At 34.4% G+C, this 15,910-nt stretch overlaps 1 protein-coding gene across 3 annotated transcripts; it reads right to left on the reverse strand.

Annotated features, from left to right (window-relative positions):
* Positions 1-941: 941 nt before the first annotated feature.
* Positions 942-15,591, reverse strand: srd5a2b (steroid-5-alpha-reductase, alpha polypeptide 2b). 3 transcript variants are annotated; one of them, NM_001431067.1, is made up of 5 exons: positions 15,211-15,591; positions 6,809-6,972; positions 2,737-2,838; positions 2,450-2,600; positions 942-2,298 (listed from the first exon to the last, which is right to left on the reverse strand). In NM_001431067.1, the coding sequence occupies exons 1-5, from the start codon at positions 15,483-15,485 to the stop codon at positions 2,232-2,234; spliced, it is 759 nt and encodes a 252-aa protein (NP_001417996.1). In that variant the 5' UTR covers positions 15,486-15,591; the 3' UTR covers positions 942-2,231. The 3 variants fall into 3 exon arrangements, with proteins under 3 accessions (NP_001417996.1, NP_001017693.2, XP_073775663.1); XM_073919562.1 differs by lacking the exon at positions 15,211-15,591 and adding an exon at positions 7,087-7,261 and having other exon boundaries at positions 1,911-2,298; NM_001017693.2 differs by having other exon boundaries at positions 942-2,600.
* Between the last annotated feature and the right edge of the window lie 319 nt (positions 15,592-15,910).

Raw genomic sequence — 15,910 nt, forward strand, 5'->3', positions numbered from 1 at the left:
AGCAGTTAAAGGTGTGGTAAAAGTTTTATTTTGGAGTCTGCCTCAGTCACTGTCATTGTGCCTTTGAGCAAGCACTTATCTCCAGGTAGAGTTGTTGAAATTATTGCAGTATAAGGTTTAAAACATCTGCTTAATTTCCACACAAGTTTCTATTTTAAATGAAATTATACGTTGTAGGAAAGAACAAGCATGTTTCCTAGTAATTTTTTACATAAGGGTAAAGTTTTCCTTTTAAATTTATATTGTATTTTAATATACAGTTATTAATGGATATTAAAATATAGCCATAGATACGGCACATCCAGGCCCGGATTAAGAATTCAGAGGCCCCTGGGCACAATGTCCTGTAGGGCCCCCTACCAGGCCGCACCCCTATAGTTGAATTTAAAAATTTGATTAACATTCATTCATTCATTCATTTTCTTGTCGGCTTAGTCCCTTTATTAATCCGGGGTCGCCACAGCGGAATGAACCGCCAACTTATCCAGCAAGTTTTTACGCAGCGGATGCCCTTCCAGCCGCAACCGATTCCTGGGAAACATTCAAACACACACTCATACACTATAGACAATTTAGCCTACCCAATTCCCCTGTACTGCATGTCTTTTGGACTGTGGGGGAAACCGGAGCACCTGGAGGAAACCCACGCGAACGCAGGGAGAACATGCAAACTCTACACAGAAATGCCAACTGAGCCGAGGCTCGAACCAGCGACCTTCTTGCTGTGAGGCGACAGCACTACCTACTGCGCCACTGCTTCGCCCTAGATTAATATAATATTTTTTAAATAAAGTTAATCTATAATTTATTGCCCACATTTTTTTAAACAAATGATATAGTACATATATTTCTAGTCTTCAAAGATTTGACTAATTTTTAAGCATTTTAAGTACACTTTGAAAAAATACTAATAAAACTAGTGAACATGAATGGTTTTTAATATACTTGTTCAAGTTCACTGAAGCAGTTCTAAAAAATTATATTAAAGGTTATTTTTAATGTATAACTTACACAATTATAATGCATATGACTTGGATAGTTTACAGTTCTATAAATCTGAGTCTTCCATTATAATACACTTACTTATTAATGATTCCTACTGTCTCCCTCGTGGTGAAGAGTGGCTCAGCAATTAAAGATTCGAGTCAATTTTATACGGTAACAGCTCATTGAACAATTTACTAGCCTACTTGTTTCAGAGTTCTTAGTTCACTCAGTGAGTCGACTCGCTTTATGCCTCTTCAGATTCAAGGGAATCACTCGGACATTTTACTGAACCGATTCAACTGATTCAAATCAAATGAGCGATTCGTTTTCGTTGTAAACATTGTTTAATCGTGGTTGGTAAATTCTGAGGTCTGAAGATACACTAATCTGGCTCAATGTCCATAATTGACGACTGAGGAGTATTGAGGTACCAATTACTTGTCTTTAAAATAATTTATGTATTTTTCTTTTCCAAATGTTTTAGCTTTTTCTGATTCCACAGCTTGCTCACAATATTTGCTATACTGTAGCCTAAATGCTGGCCTTTTCCCACTTTGGTTCCTCAGAAAACCTTTAAAAATGTATACAGTATTACACCAGATATTTTATACAAACACCCATAACTGATTCATATTTTATACAATTTGATATTTTTGATTTAAAAGCCTGTAGGCCACATTCTTCTCTCTTTACATCCTACTTTCAACGTCTTGATTAAATGATTGTCGCTTTTATTAAATAAAACAGAGGATTAACAACATTTCTAAACCAAGTAGTTTAATTGTTCTATTAATACCTTTTTACTTTAAAGATGCAGTAAAATAAGCATCACCGACTTGCAAAATTGTGTTCAGAATTACCAGACACTGTCAATACCCCTAATCATTCAACAAAATGTAATTACTGATTTTCAAACGAGCCGGTTAAGACGCTTAGGTTTTAATACTGTAGCATCACATAGTATTGACACTGTTTAGGGAAATCAACCCACTTACAATTATCACAAAAAGATGACACAGTTTCACACTAACAACTGCAACAAAATATAAGCAAGTAATAAAACATTCTGTTATATGATTTATCCTTTACCATTACATTTTCGAGTTATACATTTTAGTTACTTTCCTACATGTGGCAGAATTTCCCTCATAATGTATGGTAAATCAGGTAATGAAAACAACCCCAAGAACAGCTCTTCATTGCAACAGTTGAGAAGATGAATTCATTTTATTCGTTGTGGCTCCTCAGAAGATGAAGGGAATGAGAGATCTTCTTGATCTGGGGAAATCTTTGAACTTCTCATTATAAAACCTGGAAGAGATTAGAGTAACCACTTCTAACATTTATTTCCGGCATTGTACTGTCGAAAATCAATTTACTGAATCAATCGAAATTCCAAATGAAAGCATGTTAGAGTAGTGCAGTTTGTATATTTCTGAGTAATTGATGAATTTCGGTTTACTTGTGATGATGATAGGCTCTGGGGCCTATGAAGCAGATTGTGAAAAAAGCAAAAGCGAACGTTGGTAAAGACCATGTAGCAACAGCGTATCCCAGCCACTCCACTATCTCTCCGAAGAAATTTGCTCCAGACACGTACTCGAACATGCCGCCTGCAGTTAAAACGAACACATAAATCAGCTCAGCATTTATTCGCTGACACTAATTGGGGTTTGCTTAGAGAGACTAAGATAGAGACAGTAAATGATGAGTGTTGCTAACATTACAAAGAACCTGATGTATTTGTACCTCTCGGGATTTTATAGGATATTTCTCCAGGGTTTCTCAGGTTTCGAAGAATGTGGTCACTGTGGATATTGATTCCCATTCCTAGGAAAAATATGATCAGACCTAGAAGCAAAGATACAGTTTAAAATAATTATCATATACATGTGTATTCTAAACTTCATGAACTCTTTATCACTTTAAAAGGCACTTTAACTGCCTGGTTGGCCTTTTTCCCAGTTTATTGTTAAAATTAAAACTTTTACTTAGAGTGCAAGTTATTTGCAGGTTATTTAATTCTGCTGTTATTACACATACTATACAATTAAATCCATAGAAAATGTATACCTGGTACCAATAAAATGAATTTTTCTTTCAATTTACAGTGATTTCTTTTAACCATTAAACTACAGTGTGCAATGAATCATTTAAAAATTGTGTAAAACACCTATTAAAACCCACATGAAAAGTTCTTGATCATTTGGTATCAGAAGTGGCTTATACGAAAAGCAAAGGCCTCAAAATTGCACTCATTTTACCAAAATAAAATATCATCATGCCTTAATTATAAATTATTTAATTAGGACAGTAAGGTATGAATTTGCTTAGACAAAACTTTTGTAACTTAACAGAAATAATGTACAGTTGTAACGGGGAGACTGACACGGAGGGATCCATTTTGCAGTATTTATTAAGTCACACTTAAACATCAACAATGTCGCTGTGCGGACATACAACATACACATCAAAGGAGGTTTAGCAGATAACAGACGCAGAGTGATTACCAGGCTTGGGTCAGAGGCAGGCAGCGTGATTCAGAGTCCGTGTAACAGGCTTTGGTCAGGTGCAGGCAGCGAGAATCAGAGTCCGAGGAAAACAGGCTTTGGTCGAGGGCAGGCAGAAGACAGAGCAGAGTCGTGAAACGGGCTGAAGTGGTAAACGGGAGATCAGGCAGGATAGAACGCTCAGAAATGCTGGCCGGGACTAAACAAGACTTCGCACTGAAGTGTGTGTGAGAGCTGCTTATATGTGGTACGTGGGTCATTAGTGGAATGGATAACAGGTGTGCTGGGAACAGAGTGAAATGGATGACGTAATGGTTAGAAGTCCGGAGATGGTGACCTCTGCTGGCCAGCGAGGGGAATGACTGGGACCAAGTCGGTGACAACAGTATAGTATTATAATATATATAGTTAATATTGTGTATGACGCCCATTAGCTTGGATGACTGCATCCATAAATTTCTACAGTGACTCAAATAACTCATTAATAAAGTCATCTGGAATGGCAAAGAAAGCGTTCTTGCAGCACTCCCAGAGTTCATCATGATTCTTTGTTTTCATCTTCAATGCCTCCTCCTCCATCTTACCCCACATGCTCAATAATGTTCATTTCTGGTGACTGGGCTGGCCAATCCTGGAGCACCTTGACCTTCTTTGCTTTCAAAAACTTTGATATGGAGGCTGAAGTCTGAAAAAGGAGCGCTCTTCTGCTTAAGAATTTTCCCTCTTCTGTGGTTTGTAATGTACTGGGCAGCACAAACATCTTGATACCTCAGACTTTTGATGTTGCCATCCACTCTGCAGATCTTTTGCATGCCCCCACACTGAATGTAACCCAAAACCATGATTTGACTGAAGCAAACTTGACTGATTTCTGTGAGAATCTTGGGTCCATGCGGGTTCCAATAGGTCTTCTGCAGTATTTGTGATGATTGAGATGCAGTTCAACAGATGATTCAATGGAAAAATCCACCTTCTGCCACTTCTCCAAATGATCAACTAGAAGTCAAGTTATTATTTGTTACTTTTACAACTGAAATCAATGACAAGACTTTTGTCAGGTAGTGTAGTAATGTATAGTTAATATCATAGTGGTTTTTAACCATACTATAGTAAAGTGTTTTATACCGTATACATATTACAGTGATCACAAATTTTTGTTAATGAATGTCACAGCATACTCTAGTATTAACTATAGTGAACTGATGAATTATAATAAATACTGTAGTATACTTTAGTTTTTACTACAATAAACTCTGCTTTATTTATTTATTTACAGTATTGGGTGATTTGTTTATATAGTTTCTGTCTTACCATAAGAACTATAGCATGACCGCAACAGATCAATTCAAGTACTTTACTATAGTATGAATCAAAAACATTACATTCATTCATTCATTTTCCTTTGGCTTAGTCTTAGGAATGAACCACCAACTATTCCAGCATGTGTTTAACGCGGCGTATGCCCTTTCAGCTGCAACCCAGTGCTGGAAAACATCCATGCACAGTTGCATTTACATACACACCTATAGTCATCCAATTGACATGTCCTTGGACTGTAGGGGAAAGCCGAGCATCCGGAGGAAACCCACACAAACGTGGAGAACATGTAACTCCACACAGAAATGCCAACTGGCCCAACTGACCCGAAACAGCGACCTTCTTGCTGTGAGGCGACAGTACTAACCACGGTTCCACTTTATATTAAGTATCCTTAACTACTATGTACTTGCATCAAAAAATAAATACAATGTACTTACTGTGTTTATAATGTATTTGAGAACACTTGTAGTGCTTTTGAGTTGGCATAGAGGTTGGGTTAGGGACAGGTTTGGTGGCATGGGTAGGTTTAAGGGTGGGTTAAGGTGTAAGGGATGGTCAACAGTGTATTTACAAATGTAATTACAAAAGTTAATTACAGATGTAGTTGCATACATGTATTTACTCAAGCATAAGTACACAGTAAATACATGTATTTACACAATAAGTACATTGTAACAAACTATTAATTCCTATGTAAGTACATATTAATTAAGGCCAATTAATATAAAGTGGGACCCTAACCACTAATGCCGAGTTCAGACTGCTTGATTTTCAAAGTAGTTGTGTCACAGATGTTTTCACACTGCATGACTATCTGGGTTAGCGTTTCGTCGCTGCTTTGTTTACACTGCAAGATGGATCGGTGACAAGGACTTTCACATTGCATGACTTTACTATAGGAAGAATCGCCGACAAGTTCGTCCAAACTACATCTCACAGCCAAAAACACGTAGTATGTCTTTTGTTATTAACTACATAATGAGAAAGAAGCCTTTAATGGGGTAGAACATGTGCATGTTTGCTCACCTGGGTTTAAAGGGAATTAGCCATTTCCCCTCAACGTTGATAATAAACAAATTTCTTTCTGTATGAAACGTCAAACAGACACGGTTGCTCCTGAGTCCTGTCAAACCGCCACTAGTTTTTCCTCCATTTCGTGGGTCCAAATAAACCAAAAAAGAGCCCTTTTAACTTCTCCCCCAGCCTCCCGTTGGCCTGCAGCAGGTATACACACACGCACACACCAGTGAATGCTGCTCTCTCATTGGCTGTAGGCGATCGCCGATGTTATTTTCAGTCAAAACTCAATTCACACAGCATTTACTATAAATACTATTTCGATTTGAATCGCCGACAGCTCCAGATATTTAGCATGCCAAATATCTCGCAGGCATCGGCGACTCATCTGCGATTCTCTCAAAATCATGTGATTGTCACTCCCGTGCACGAGCAGCGATTTGCCTGTAATTTCAGGCATTTGTCGGCGATTTCTCAAAACCTGTCGGCGAGCCAAAATCCGGGCTAAAATCACGCAGTCTGAACTAGGCATAAGCCACCATGTCTATCAAGACATTGTAGGATTTACTAAAAATTATTGTAGAATTTTTTATTTTTGAACTTATTAATAAATACAATTCTTTCAATAAAATTAGGATTTACATTTAATGACTGTTTATTTACTATAGTAATAGCATAGTTAATTACACACAATAACCTTAAACCAAATCATAATGCAAAAATCCCAACATTATAAAAATAAGAGTTGTTAATTAATCGTACTTAGTAATTAACTGAGCAGTTACAATGTAATAAGGGCACCGTAGTGTAACCTCAATTTCTTTGAATGAACCCTATTTAATTCCACTTTCTTAAATAAAATTGTAACTAATAATCTCCCATCACCTTATGCCACTGTTTTGGCTCTCAATTCAATTCTGATTCTTGCACAACCACCCAGTATTAAATGAATTATTTCAGTAAACAAGTTTTACCAGTCAGTAAACAGGCATCAGAAAACCATGTGCTGTGAAATGTAGCACAGTGGAGCAGATAGTGTGCCTGCAGGAAGCCGTTAATAGAGCAAACCACCACCCCTGTTAACATGATGTTAAATGGATACGGTCGTCCTTTGGTCAGCAGAGAGTAGATACAGCTCCTGGAAACCGGAAAATACATACACATTAAATTCAATCTTTTGGTCATCTGCCTACAGTGGATTACAGTACTTTGGTAAATTTGTGGCACCAGATCATAACACCATCTCACAAACCTGTTGTGTTTTGTCCAGATGATGATTCTGTTAAATTATACAGGCATTTCTCACTTTATTCACACTTTATTTAGAGTGCAGTTAAGTGTAATTTCACAAATTATTTCTGCTGTTACATTTCTGCAGGCTTGATTTGTTGTGAACAGAACATGATTGTCGAAAGGAGCAGGAATCTAGAACGTTCCGCCTAGCGTGATCCCTTTTGTCTTTGGATTAAGGGTATTTTTTTCCACATTTGTTCTGGGTGAGCTAGATAGCACATCCAGATTTGTGAAATGGCATGACTGTATTTGGTTTCACAGCAAGTTAAATAAACAAACTACTAGCAAAAATGTACTGTAAAAATTCTTGGATCCACACAATTACTGTACTTCATGTTGTCACAACACTAATTGATTAACAATTTTTAAGTTGATTGAACATAAAACAATTACATTGTCTTCAAACACATAAAACAATTGTGTTGTTTCAACTCATTTTTAATACTGTAAGTAGTTTGAACAAGCAGAAAAATATATATATATTTTTTTTAGTACACTGTAAAAAGTGATTAGTAAACCAATTGCCTTAAAAGCAACAAGTTGACTTTACAAACATAATCTAAGGAAACCCATTGTAACTTGGAACTGTTAAGTTGACTTAATTTTTATAATTATGCAAATTGTACTCACTTTTAAAAATAAAAGTAAAGCAATCACTTTTCTTTTCAATACACCTTTATTTTATATATATATTTATTATATATAATCAGCTTTTCTGTGTCTAGCAAAATGACACAGTAAAATAAATCTGCTCTTCCAGACTCCAGTGTGTCCTCAAAATTCAATACAGGCTGTAATTGTATATTTTATAGACTTAATGAAGCACCAAATATGTCATATTGTGATAATTACGATATTTATTTGAAAACAGACATGCTAAGATAGTCTGACACTGTAAAAATGTGATAGTTGACTTTAAAAAAAGTGTGCATAATTTAAAAAATCAAGTCAACTTAACAGTTCCAAGTTACAATGGGTTTACTTACATTATTTTTGTAAAGTCAACTTGTTGCTTTTAACGCAATTGGTTTACTTGCTTTAAGTTATCACTTTTTACAGTGTATAGTCTAATGGCATGCCAATGTAATTTTAAAGTTGTGATGATCCACACAGAGTCATCCCAAAAGCTTATAAGCTTTTTAAACTTACAGTGGCAACACTATAATAATGGTCCATTAGTTAATGTTAATGTATTTGGGACATTCGACCAGAAATGTATGTTTTCATTTTCATAAAAATGCGATCTTAAAAGGGTGACGCAATGGTGCAGTAGGTAGTGCTGTCGCCTCACAGCAAGAAGGTCGCTGGTTCGAGCCTCAGTAGAGTCAGTTGGTGTTTCTGTGTGGAAGGGCATCTGCTGCATAAAAACGTGCTAGATAAGTTGGCAGTTCATTCCGCTGTGGTGACCCGGGATTAATAAAGGAACTAAGCCGAAAAGAAAATGAATGAATGAATGTGATCTTTAAGCTTGTCGTCCTTAAAAAAATCATACAATTTAATGATAGAACGCATCCTTAATGTCAGCTTCTCTATCAAATGATGTCTTCCGAGTCATAGTCTTAAAGGTGTATTGCACACATTTTGTGTTAAATATAATGCAAATGTGAAAGGACAGAAACATGGGGACAATTGTAAATTTATTTGTTTTATATATTGGTATTTTTTATTAGTAGAATTTATTTAGAATTTTATGTTTTTAATCAATTGATGTAAATCATAACAACTTACACTTGCTATTTCTGAATGACAGTTTGTACATTTGTAAAGTGTTTTAAATAAAGAACCAAATGAATGACATATTCCTTTACAGAACAACAGGTATCTTTGGCATGAAATACTTTTTATTGACTGTATTTATGTTTTTATTTCAGGCCCAGATAATGTACGTTTCTGTTAGAATGTCTCATTTACTAACATTAGGTATGAATAATCTTGTAAAGCATTTATTTATCATAGTTCATCATTTGCTAATTCATTATTAAATTCTAAAGTTATGCTTGTTAACATTAGAGTTACTATGAACTTAACATTAACTAAAGCTAAAAAAAAAAAAAAAGAATAAATACTGTAATAAATGTATTACTAATAGTTTGGTCATGTTAGTAAATCCAGTAACTAACATTAACTAATGGACCATTATTTTAAAGTGTTTAACCATTTTTTATTAACATTGTTAAATTAAAGGGGATTTATGTAGAATACAGAAACTTTTATTGATGATATACCATTAATTAATGGCTATTAATTGATTGGTTCACTTTCAGAATGAACATTTCTTCTCAACCCCTTGTCAAGATGTTAATTGCAGATAATTTTTTTTTTTTTTTACAAATAGTGGATGTCTGTGGTTTTTCCAGCTTCCAAATTGCCATTTCAGTGTAGCATCAAAGAGCCCTGCAGGATCCCAGAGGAGGAAAAAAATATTAGTCATTTTCTTTAAGAAAAAAAAACGAAAGAAAAATCATGTAATCCCAAAACCTTGCATCCCAGATGAGCATTTTGTGGTTAAAAAGAGCATACAGTTTTTTTTATTTTATTTTATGTATTTATTATTTATTTAGTAAATGACTAAGACAGACTCTTATTCCTCTATTGGGATCATGTAGCCCTTTGAGGATCCATAGAAACTGCAGTTTAAAAGTCCAAAACATACATATATATATATATATATATATATATATATATATATATATATATATATATATATATATATATATATATATATATATATATATATAAAACATTTATTTTTCACTGAAGAAAATAATAAATGGCAAGGTCACTTTTAATGGGTGAGTAAATTATAAGGATTTCAGTTTAGTATTTTTCTTGAAGGGAACTAATCCTTTAAGTGAAGTACTGAACTGAAGCCAGAAATGCATTGCTTGCGCTCGCAATTGTGCCATAGGTATGAAAGACTGAGTATAATTCAATACCTTAATGTGCTTAAGGCAAAGATATTTTGAGCTATTTGATCAGGGGAAGCAGATTCTAGACAGCAGATTATCCCATATAAGTTTAAGTATATGTTCATACAGTGGATTTCTGTGGTGCTCAGTGGTTTGAACTTTTAAACTAAAGAATCTGTGCAGCTTCAAAGGGCGACAAGATCCCAATAGAGTTTGTAGTCATCTTCTTTGAAAAAAAATGTATGTACTTTTTATGGGATATTAGATCTGGATTTGCACTATATTTTATTATTATAACAGGATGCTTAAAATTAATATAATTAATTATTAATTAAATATATATATATATATATATATATATATATATATATATATATATATATATATATATATATATATATATATATATACGGTAAATATATATTTATTTATTTATTTATTTCCATAATAAAATTACATACTGTAAAATGTTAAAAATCCTTGCAAGATAATGTAAGTTTATATTTATTTAGATGGTTGGTTTTGCTTCCACATTTCTTATAAAGATATATATATATATATATATATATATATATATATATATATATATATATATATATATATATATATATATATATATATATAAGAAATGTGGAAGCAAAACCAACCAACCATCTAAATAAATATAAACTTACATTATCTTGCAAGGATTGTTAACATTTTAATGAATCGTCCATTTAATGTTCATTAATATTTGTATTTTAATTGTAATTTGTAATTATCGTCTTGCAAAGTTTATAACTCTTGTAAACAATAAAACTAATATTAAAGAATTAAGATCAATATTATAAAATAATGAACAACTACCACTATAAACTTTAAGAACGTAATCCACTATTAATCTGAAGAAAAAGAAAGGAGAGGTGTGGCATACTGCTTTTTGACGTCTGTTTCCATGGAGACTTGTGGTTTCTGCTTTCTGTTGAGAATGTATTTTATGGTCGTGGTTAACATACTCTGAGATGACTAAACTTATTCCTAGGAGCAGTTTTGTAATGGACATGTCTTGAGTAAGCAGGTTTAGATTTAATAAACTCAGAGTTCAGGGTTTAGCAGATGTTAAGTTAACCTAACTTTCTGAAATACAGCCCAGAAGTGCTCTTAGTCATATACTGTAAACAAACATCCCAGTTCCTTTCACAATCCTGACAGTCTCAAAGGTTATTAACAAATTAACAAGCAAAACAAAAACAGCAGTGAGAAGACAACCCTTTAAAAAGCATGTAATGATAATGGTATCAAATCGACAGATGAAGTAATTAAAATAAAATGATGCTAGTTGGATTACAATATATATTTCAGACTTTAGACTATATATAGATATGTCTGTAAAGATAATTCCTTTTGCATAACAAAATTAGCCCTCTTTTACACAGTAAATACCAGTAAATTGCTGTAAAATTACAGAACCACTTTGCCGGTACATAAAAAAATCCTTAAAGCACCATTAAGATTTTTAAAGCACCAGTAATTTCTGAGAAGCCCATTAACCAGAAATGATATCTAAATGGCTATACCTTCCTAAAGGGGTACACATGGTCAACGTTTTGATGAAAAATGAAAGCCTAGTTTGGTCTAACTTTACATTAAGTGGACTTAATTACTATACAATTATTTTCAAATTAATCATTTGACACAATGCTCTTAATATGTACTGTATATACATGTTTTGAGAATGTACTTATCTTTTAAAAATGATCTCAGTGTAATTACGTTTGTAATTAATGTCTGTAACTACATGTATAATTACAGTATCGACCCATCATCTTACCCTTAAAGCTACCCATATAAACATGTGACTGACCATACCCATATAATTCATATGCAATACAATATGAACACAATAAATACACTGTACTTATTTATTTTTTTTTATTTTTTTTATGTAAGTGCATAGTAGTTAAGCCTTGATATAAAGTAGGACCCATAATTTTTGTGTCAAACGTTCACATTTTTGCAGCTGCATTGGGCTCAGAGACATCTTATTAGGCAACTTCAAATGCTAGCATCCAAAGGAAGAGACACTACATGCTGCTAAAAAACTGTGCTGTTTACACATATTACTGCGTCAGATATTTGCACATCCAACAGCAAATAAATGCTTCATCTGGATCAGAATCTTATGACTTGCATAGAATTACTCTTCTATCAGTGCGTTCTAACCTTGTACATTCTCATATTGGTTGTATTGTTCTGCCTTCAGACAGTGTTCACACATTGCCAGTAAATCTTCTCATAATATTAAATTCCTAGGAAAAAACTGACCTATATTTTTTGAAAAGGTCATTTTTACTCATCAGGGTAGGTGATAAAAGTCTTTTCATATCTCAATAGCGCTCATTAAGCTAATAAGCTACAACCCCAAATCAGAAAAAGTCGGGACATTATGGAAAACGCAAATAAAAAAAGAAAGTAGTGATTTCTAAATTACTTTTTGAATGACATGTATTTTATTGCAGACAATACAGCAAACATTATTTAATGTATTCCTCACAATTTTTTTTTGTTTTGTTTTTTAATATTATTTTAAAAATAAACATATACTAATTTTGGTTCTTGCAACACATTTCAAAAAAGGTTGGAGTTGTAAAGCATTTACCACTTTGTAATGTTACCATTCCTTTTCACAACACTTAAAAGACGTTTGGGAACTGAAGACACTAAGTGATGAACTGTTTCTGGTGTCATTTAGTAATTTTCTTCATGCAAACAAGTCTTAAGGTGGGCAACAGATGTTGCATTTTGCGCTTTAAAATGTGTCACACATTCTCTTTTGGAGGCAGGTCAGGACTGCAGGCAGGCCAGTCAAGTACCTGCATCGTATTACTTTTATTATATTAATAAATTTAAATGTATTGTTTTCCTTACTGTCCCAACTTTTTCTGATTTAAAAAACATTAACTGCTGATTCACTACACTGTAAAAAAAATACATGACAAAAAGTCATGACAACAAATCTTTTGAAGTTCATTTATTTTCATTTTGGCTCAGTCCCTTTATTAATTTGGGGTTGCCACAGCAGAATGAACTGCCAACTTATCCAGCATTTGTTTTATGCAGCGGATGCCCTTCCAGCTGCCCACTGTGCCACTGTGCCGCATGTTTTTAAGTTACTTTAACTAATTTTAATAAGTTAATCAGGTTTCATCTAATTTTTTTTAAATTTCAACTTAATATTTTAAATCAGTTTGATTGATGTAAGTTGAGATGACTAGAAACATTCATCTGATTCAACTAAAAACAATAAGGCAGCGATATATATATATATTTTTTGCAGTGTTATTATTCAAACGACAACTAAAAAGTAAAAACATCAACGATCACCTGACCCCCTCTTCTCACCACATGACATGTGTCTCACACAGATGAGTGGGCTTGACAAACCACCTGCAGAAAACACAACTTTTCTGCAATGCTGCATTTAACTCAAAGTTGACTATTCTCCATGCATTTTTAAAAAACACTGTGTGAACATTGCGTCGTCATTCTGGTGGATTAAACTTATTTGTGGACACACAGCCTTATTATGTTTCCACTGTAATATTATGCTTTTAGAAGTACAGTGTAATATTTTCTCACTGGTAAATGAGACATACTGTAAGGTAATCTCTTTCAAGTTCTGGCCCCAGGTCTACAACTGCCTGTGCCAGTTCATGTGTTTTGGAGGAAGCAAGCCATTGCCAAAAAAAAAAAAAAAACAATGACACATAATACATGTTCTTAAATATAATACAGGGTGGGCCATTTATATGGATACACCTTAATAACCTTTTTAGGAATTTCACAATCAAAACAATGGTGTGCTTGGTTTTAAATGTAACTTTATTCTTTTATGAGTTATTTACAAGCCCCCTCACATATACTAATGTGCCACAAACAGGACATTAATATCACCAACCATTTCCATGTTATTAAGGTGTATCTATATAAATGGCCCACTTTGTATATTGATCAGAAGTTTTGTGTGCGTGTGTGTTCTTATGAAATCATGTTCTTATAACATCAATAAATAAGATAAAAAAAGGCCTGATCAAAACGGTTGGTTGGTTGAGCAATATTTTGAATATTGTCACCAACAGAGTGTGCTGCCATCTATTAGGGGTGTCTAAACTTAGTCCCGAAGGGTCGGTGTCCTACGTAGTTTAGCTCCAACATGCCTGTCTGGAAGTTTCTAGTATACCTAGAAAGAGCTTGATTTGCTGGTTCAGATGTGTCTAATTAGGGTTGGAACTAAACCTTACAGGACACTGGCCCTCCAGGACTATGCTTGGAAACCCCTGACATCATTCGCAGCTTCTTTAGCCATGAAGAACTGAACGTGGACTAAAGCAGAGCAGTATTATCATCAAATATATAAAAAGGGATAATATTATTTCTGTTAGTGTAGTCACGTAGCCTAACATGAATTTAAATGAAAACAGTAGTGTTTAACAGGGCTGGAGGGTGTAGTTTTGCTGTTTGTGATAAGAATCAACTAAACAATAACACTTACAGCAATTACAAAAGCAGAAAAGCATATACTTCGGATTCAAAATGAGCTTAAAATGCAAACTAATAATACAGTTTTGGGGTAGTAAATATTCAAATACAAAAGTACAAGCAGAATATAAAAAGTTTAAAAAGTTATTACTACAGGATAAAATACAAAAGGAAATGGTTTTGTTTTCGCATTTAACCACTTTTAGTTTTGCCGCAACAGTCTGTTTTCTATTTAATATAATTTATTGTGCAATATTGGTGAATTGTATTAAACCAGTTGGCAAACATTATCATTATTATTTATAATAATAATAATTCTAGTTCTGTGGAACCCACAACAATTAAAATACAAACAATTTTCTTTTTGATAAATTACAAACAGCGTGTGATTTCAATTACATTTCAACAGTTGAACTTGGAAATGTCTCCAGTTTCCATTTTAGAAACATGATCGCCCTAACAGTTTATAGCTTTTCATCATCTGCCCCAATGGTTTCTCCATCATGCACACAGTTTGATTTTCCAATAAAAAAGTCAGATTTTCTACTCTCAAATTTCACATTTAAGCGTTACTTGCCATTTCTTAGTGATTATAAAAATTTACCAGCAAGTTCTGAGTAAAAGCTGTCTTTACCCCATTTTTTGTTCTAGATTACCTTTGGAAGTAGTGCAGGCAGAAGGTCCAGAGCATCAGGTGTTTCCCAGTGCCGTGGTTTCCATCGGTGGTCATCATCAAAAGCAAGGGCACCAGTAAAGCTGGAATCTCCTGGAGGAACCACGCTAGCCTTGCGGGCACCATCATGGAGCTGCCCGAGGTGTCCACGTAGCGGCCATAGGCAGCGTGAGACTTCATGAGACAAATAAAGTGCATTACCCCACCCAGGATCATCCCTAAACTCAGGCCCCGCACGAGGAGCTCCTGACACTGCATTGGAGGTCGAGTATCCGTCCGTTTTCAAACCAGGTATGAGCCTAATGCTGTATCTCCCCTCTTAACCCCTCAGCAGATTTGCGCAAACACAGCGTCTAAAAGCAGCTCCTCCCCAAAAAAAAGCAAGGCGAGAGTGGAGTCCTGACCGTGCTACAGCTTGCTGAAATGTGAGAATGCCTTTTTCAAAGACATTTCCTCTTTTTTTTTGACATTTTGAGGGAGATTTTTCCAGAAATGCACTAGTTGATGGGGGTGGGAGGGGGATGTGGGGGGCATCAGTTTTCTGTTCACAGAATGGTCTAAAAACAAAAGCATGTCTGTTTTTTTGTGCATGTCAGAGAGGATAGACTGATGTTTTTGTCATCAGCAGGATGGAGGTTGTTACCTGCTGAAGGCACGATCATATATATTTATGCTCCAAAAGA

Source organism: Danio rerio, chromosome 13, assembly GCF_049306965.1.
Source record: "Danio rerio strain Tuebingen ecotype United States chromosome 13, GRCz12tu, whole genome shotgun sequence".
In the NCBI taxonomy this organism is placed as follows: domain Eukaryota; kingdom Metazoa; phylum Chordata; class Actinopteri; order Cypriniformes; family Danionidae; genus Danio; species Danio rerio.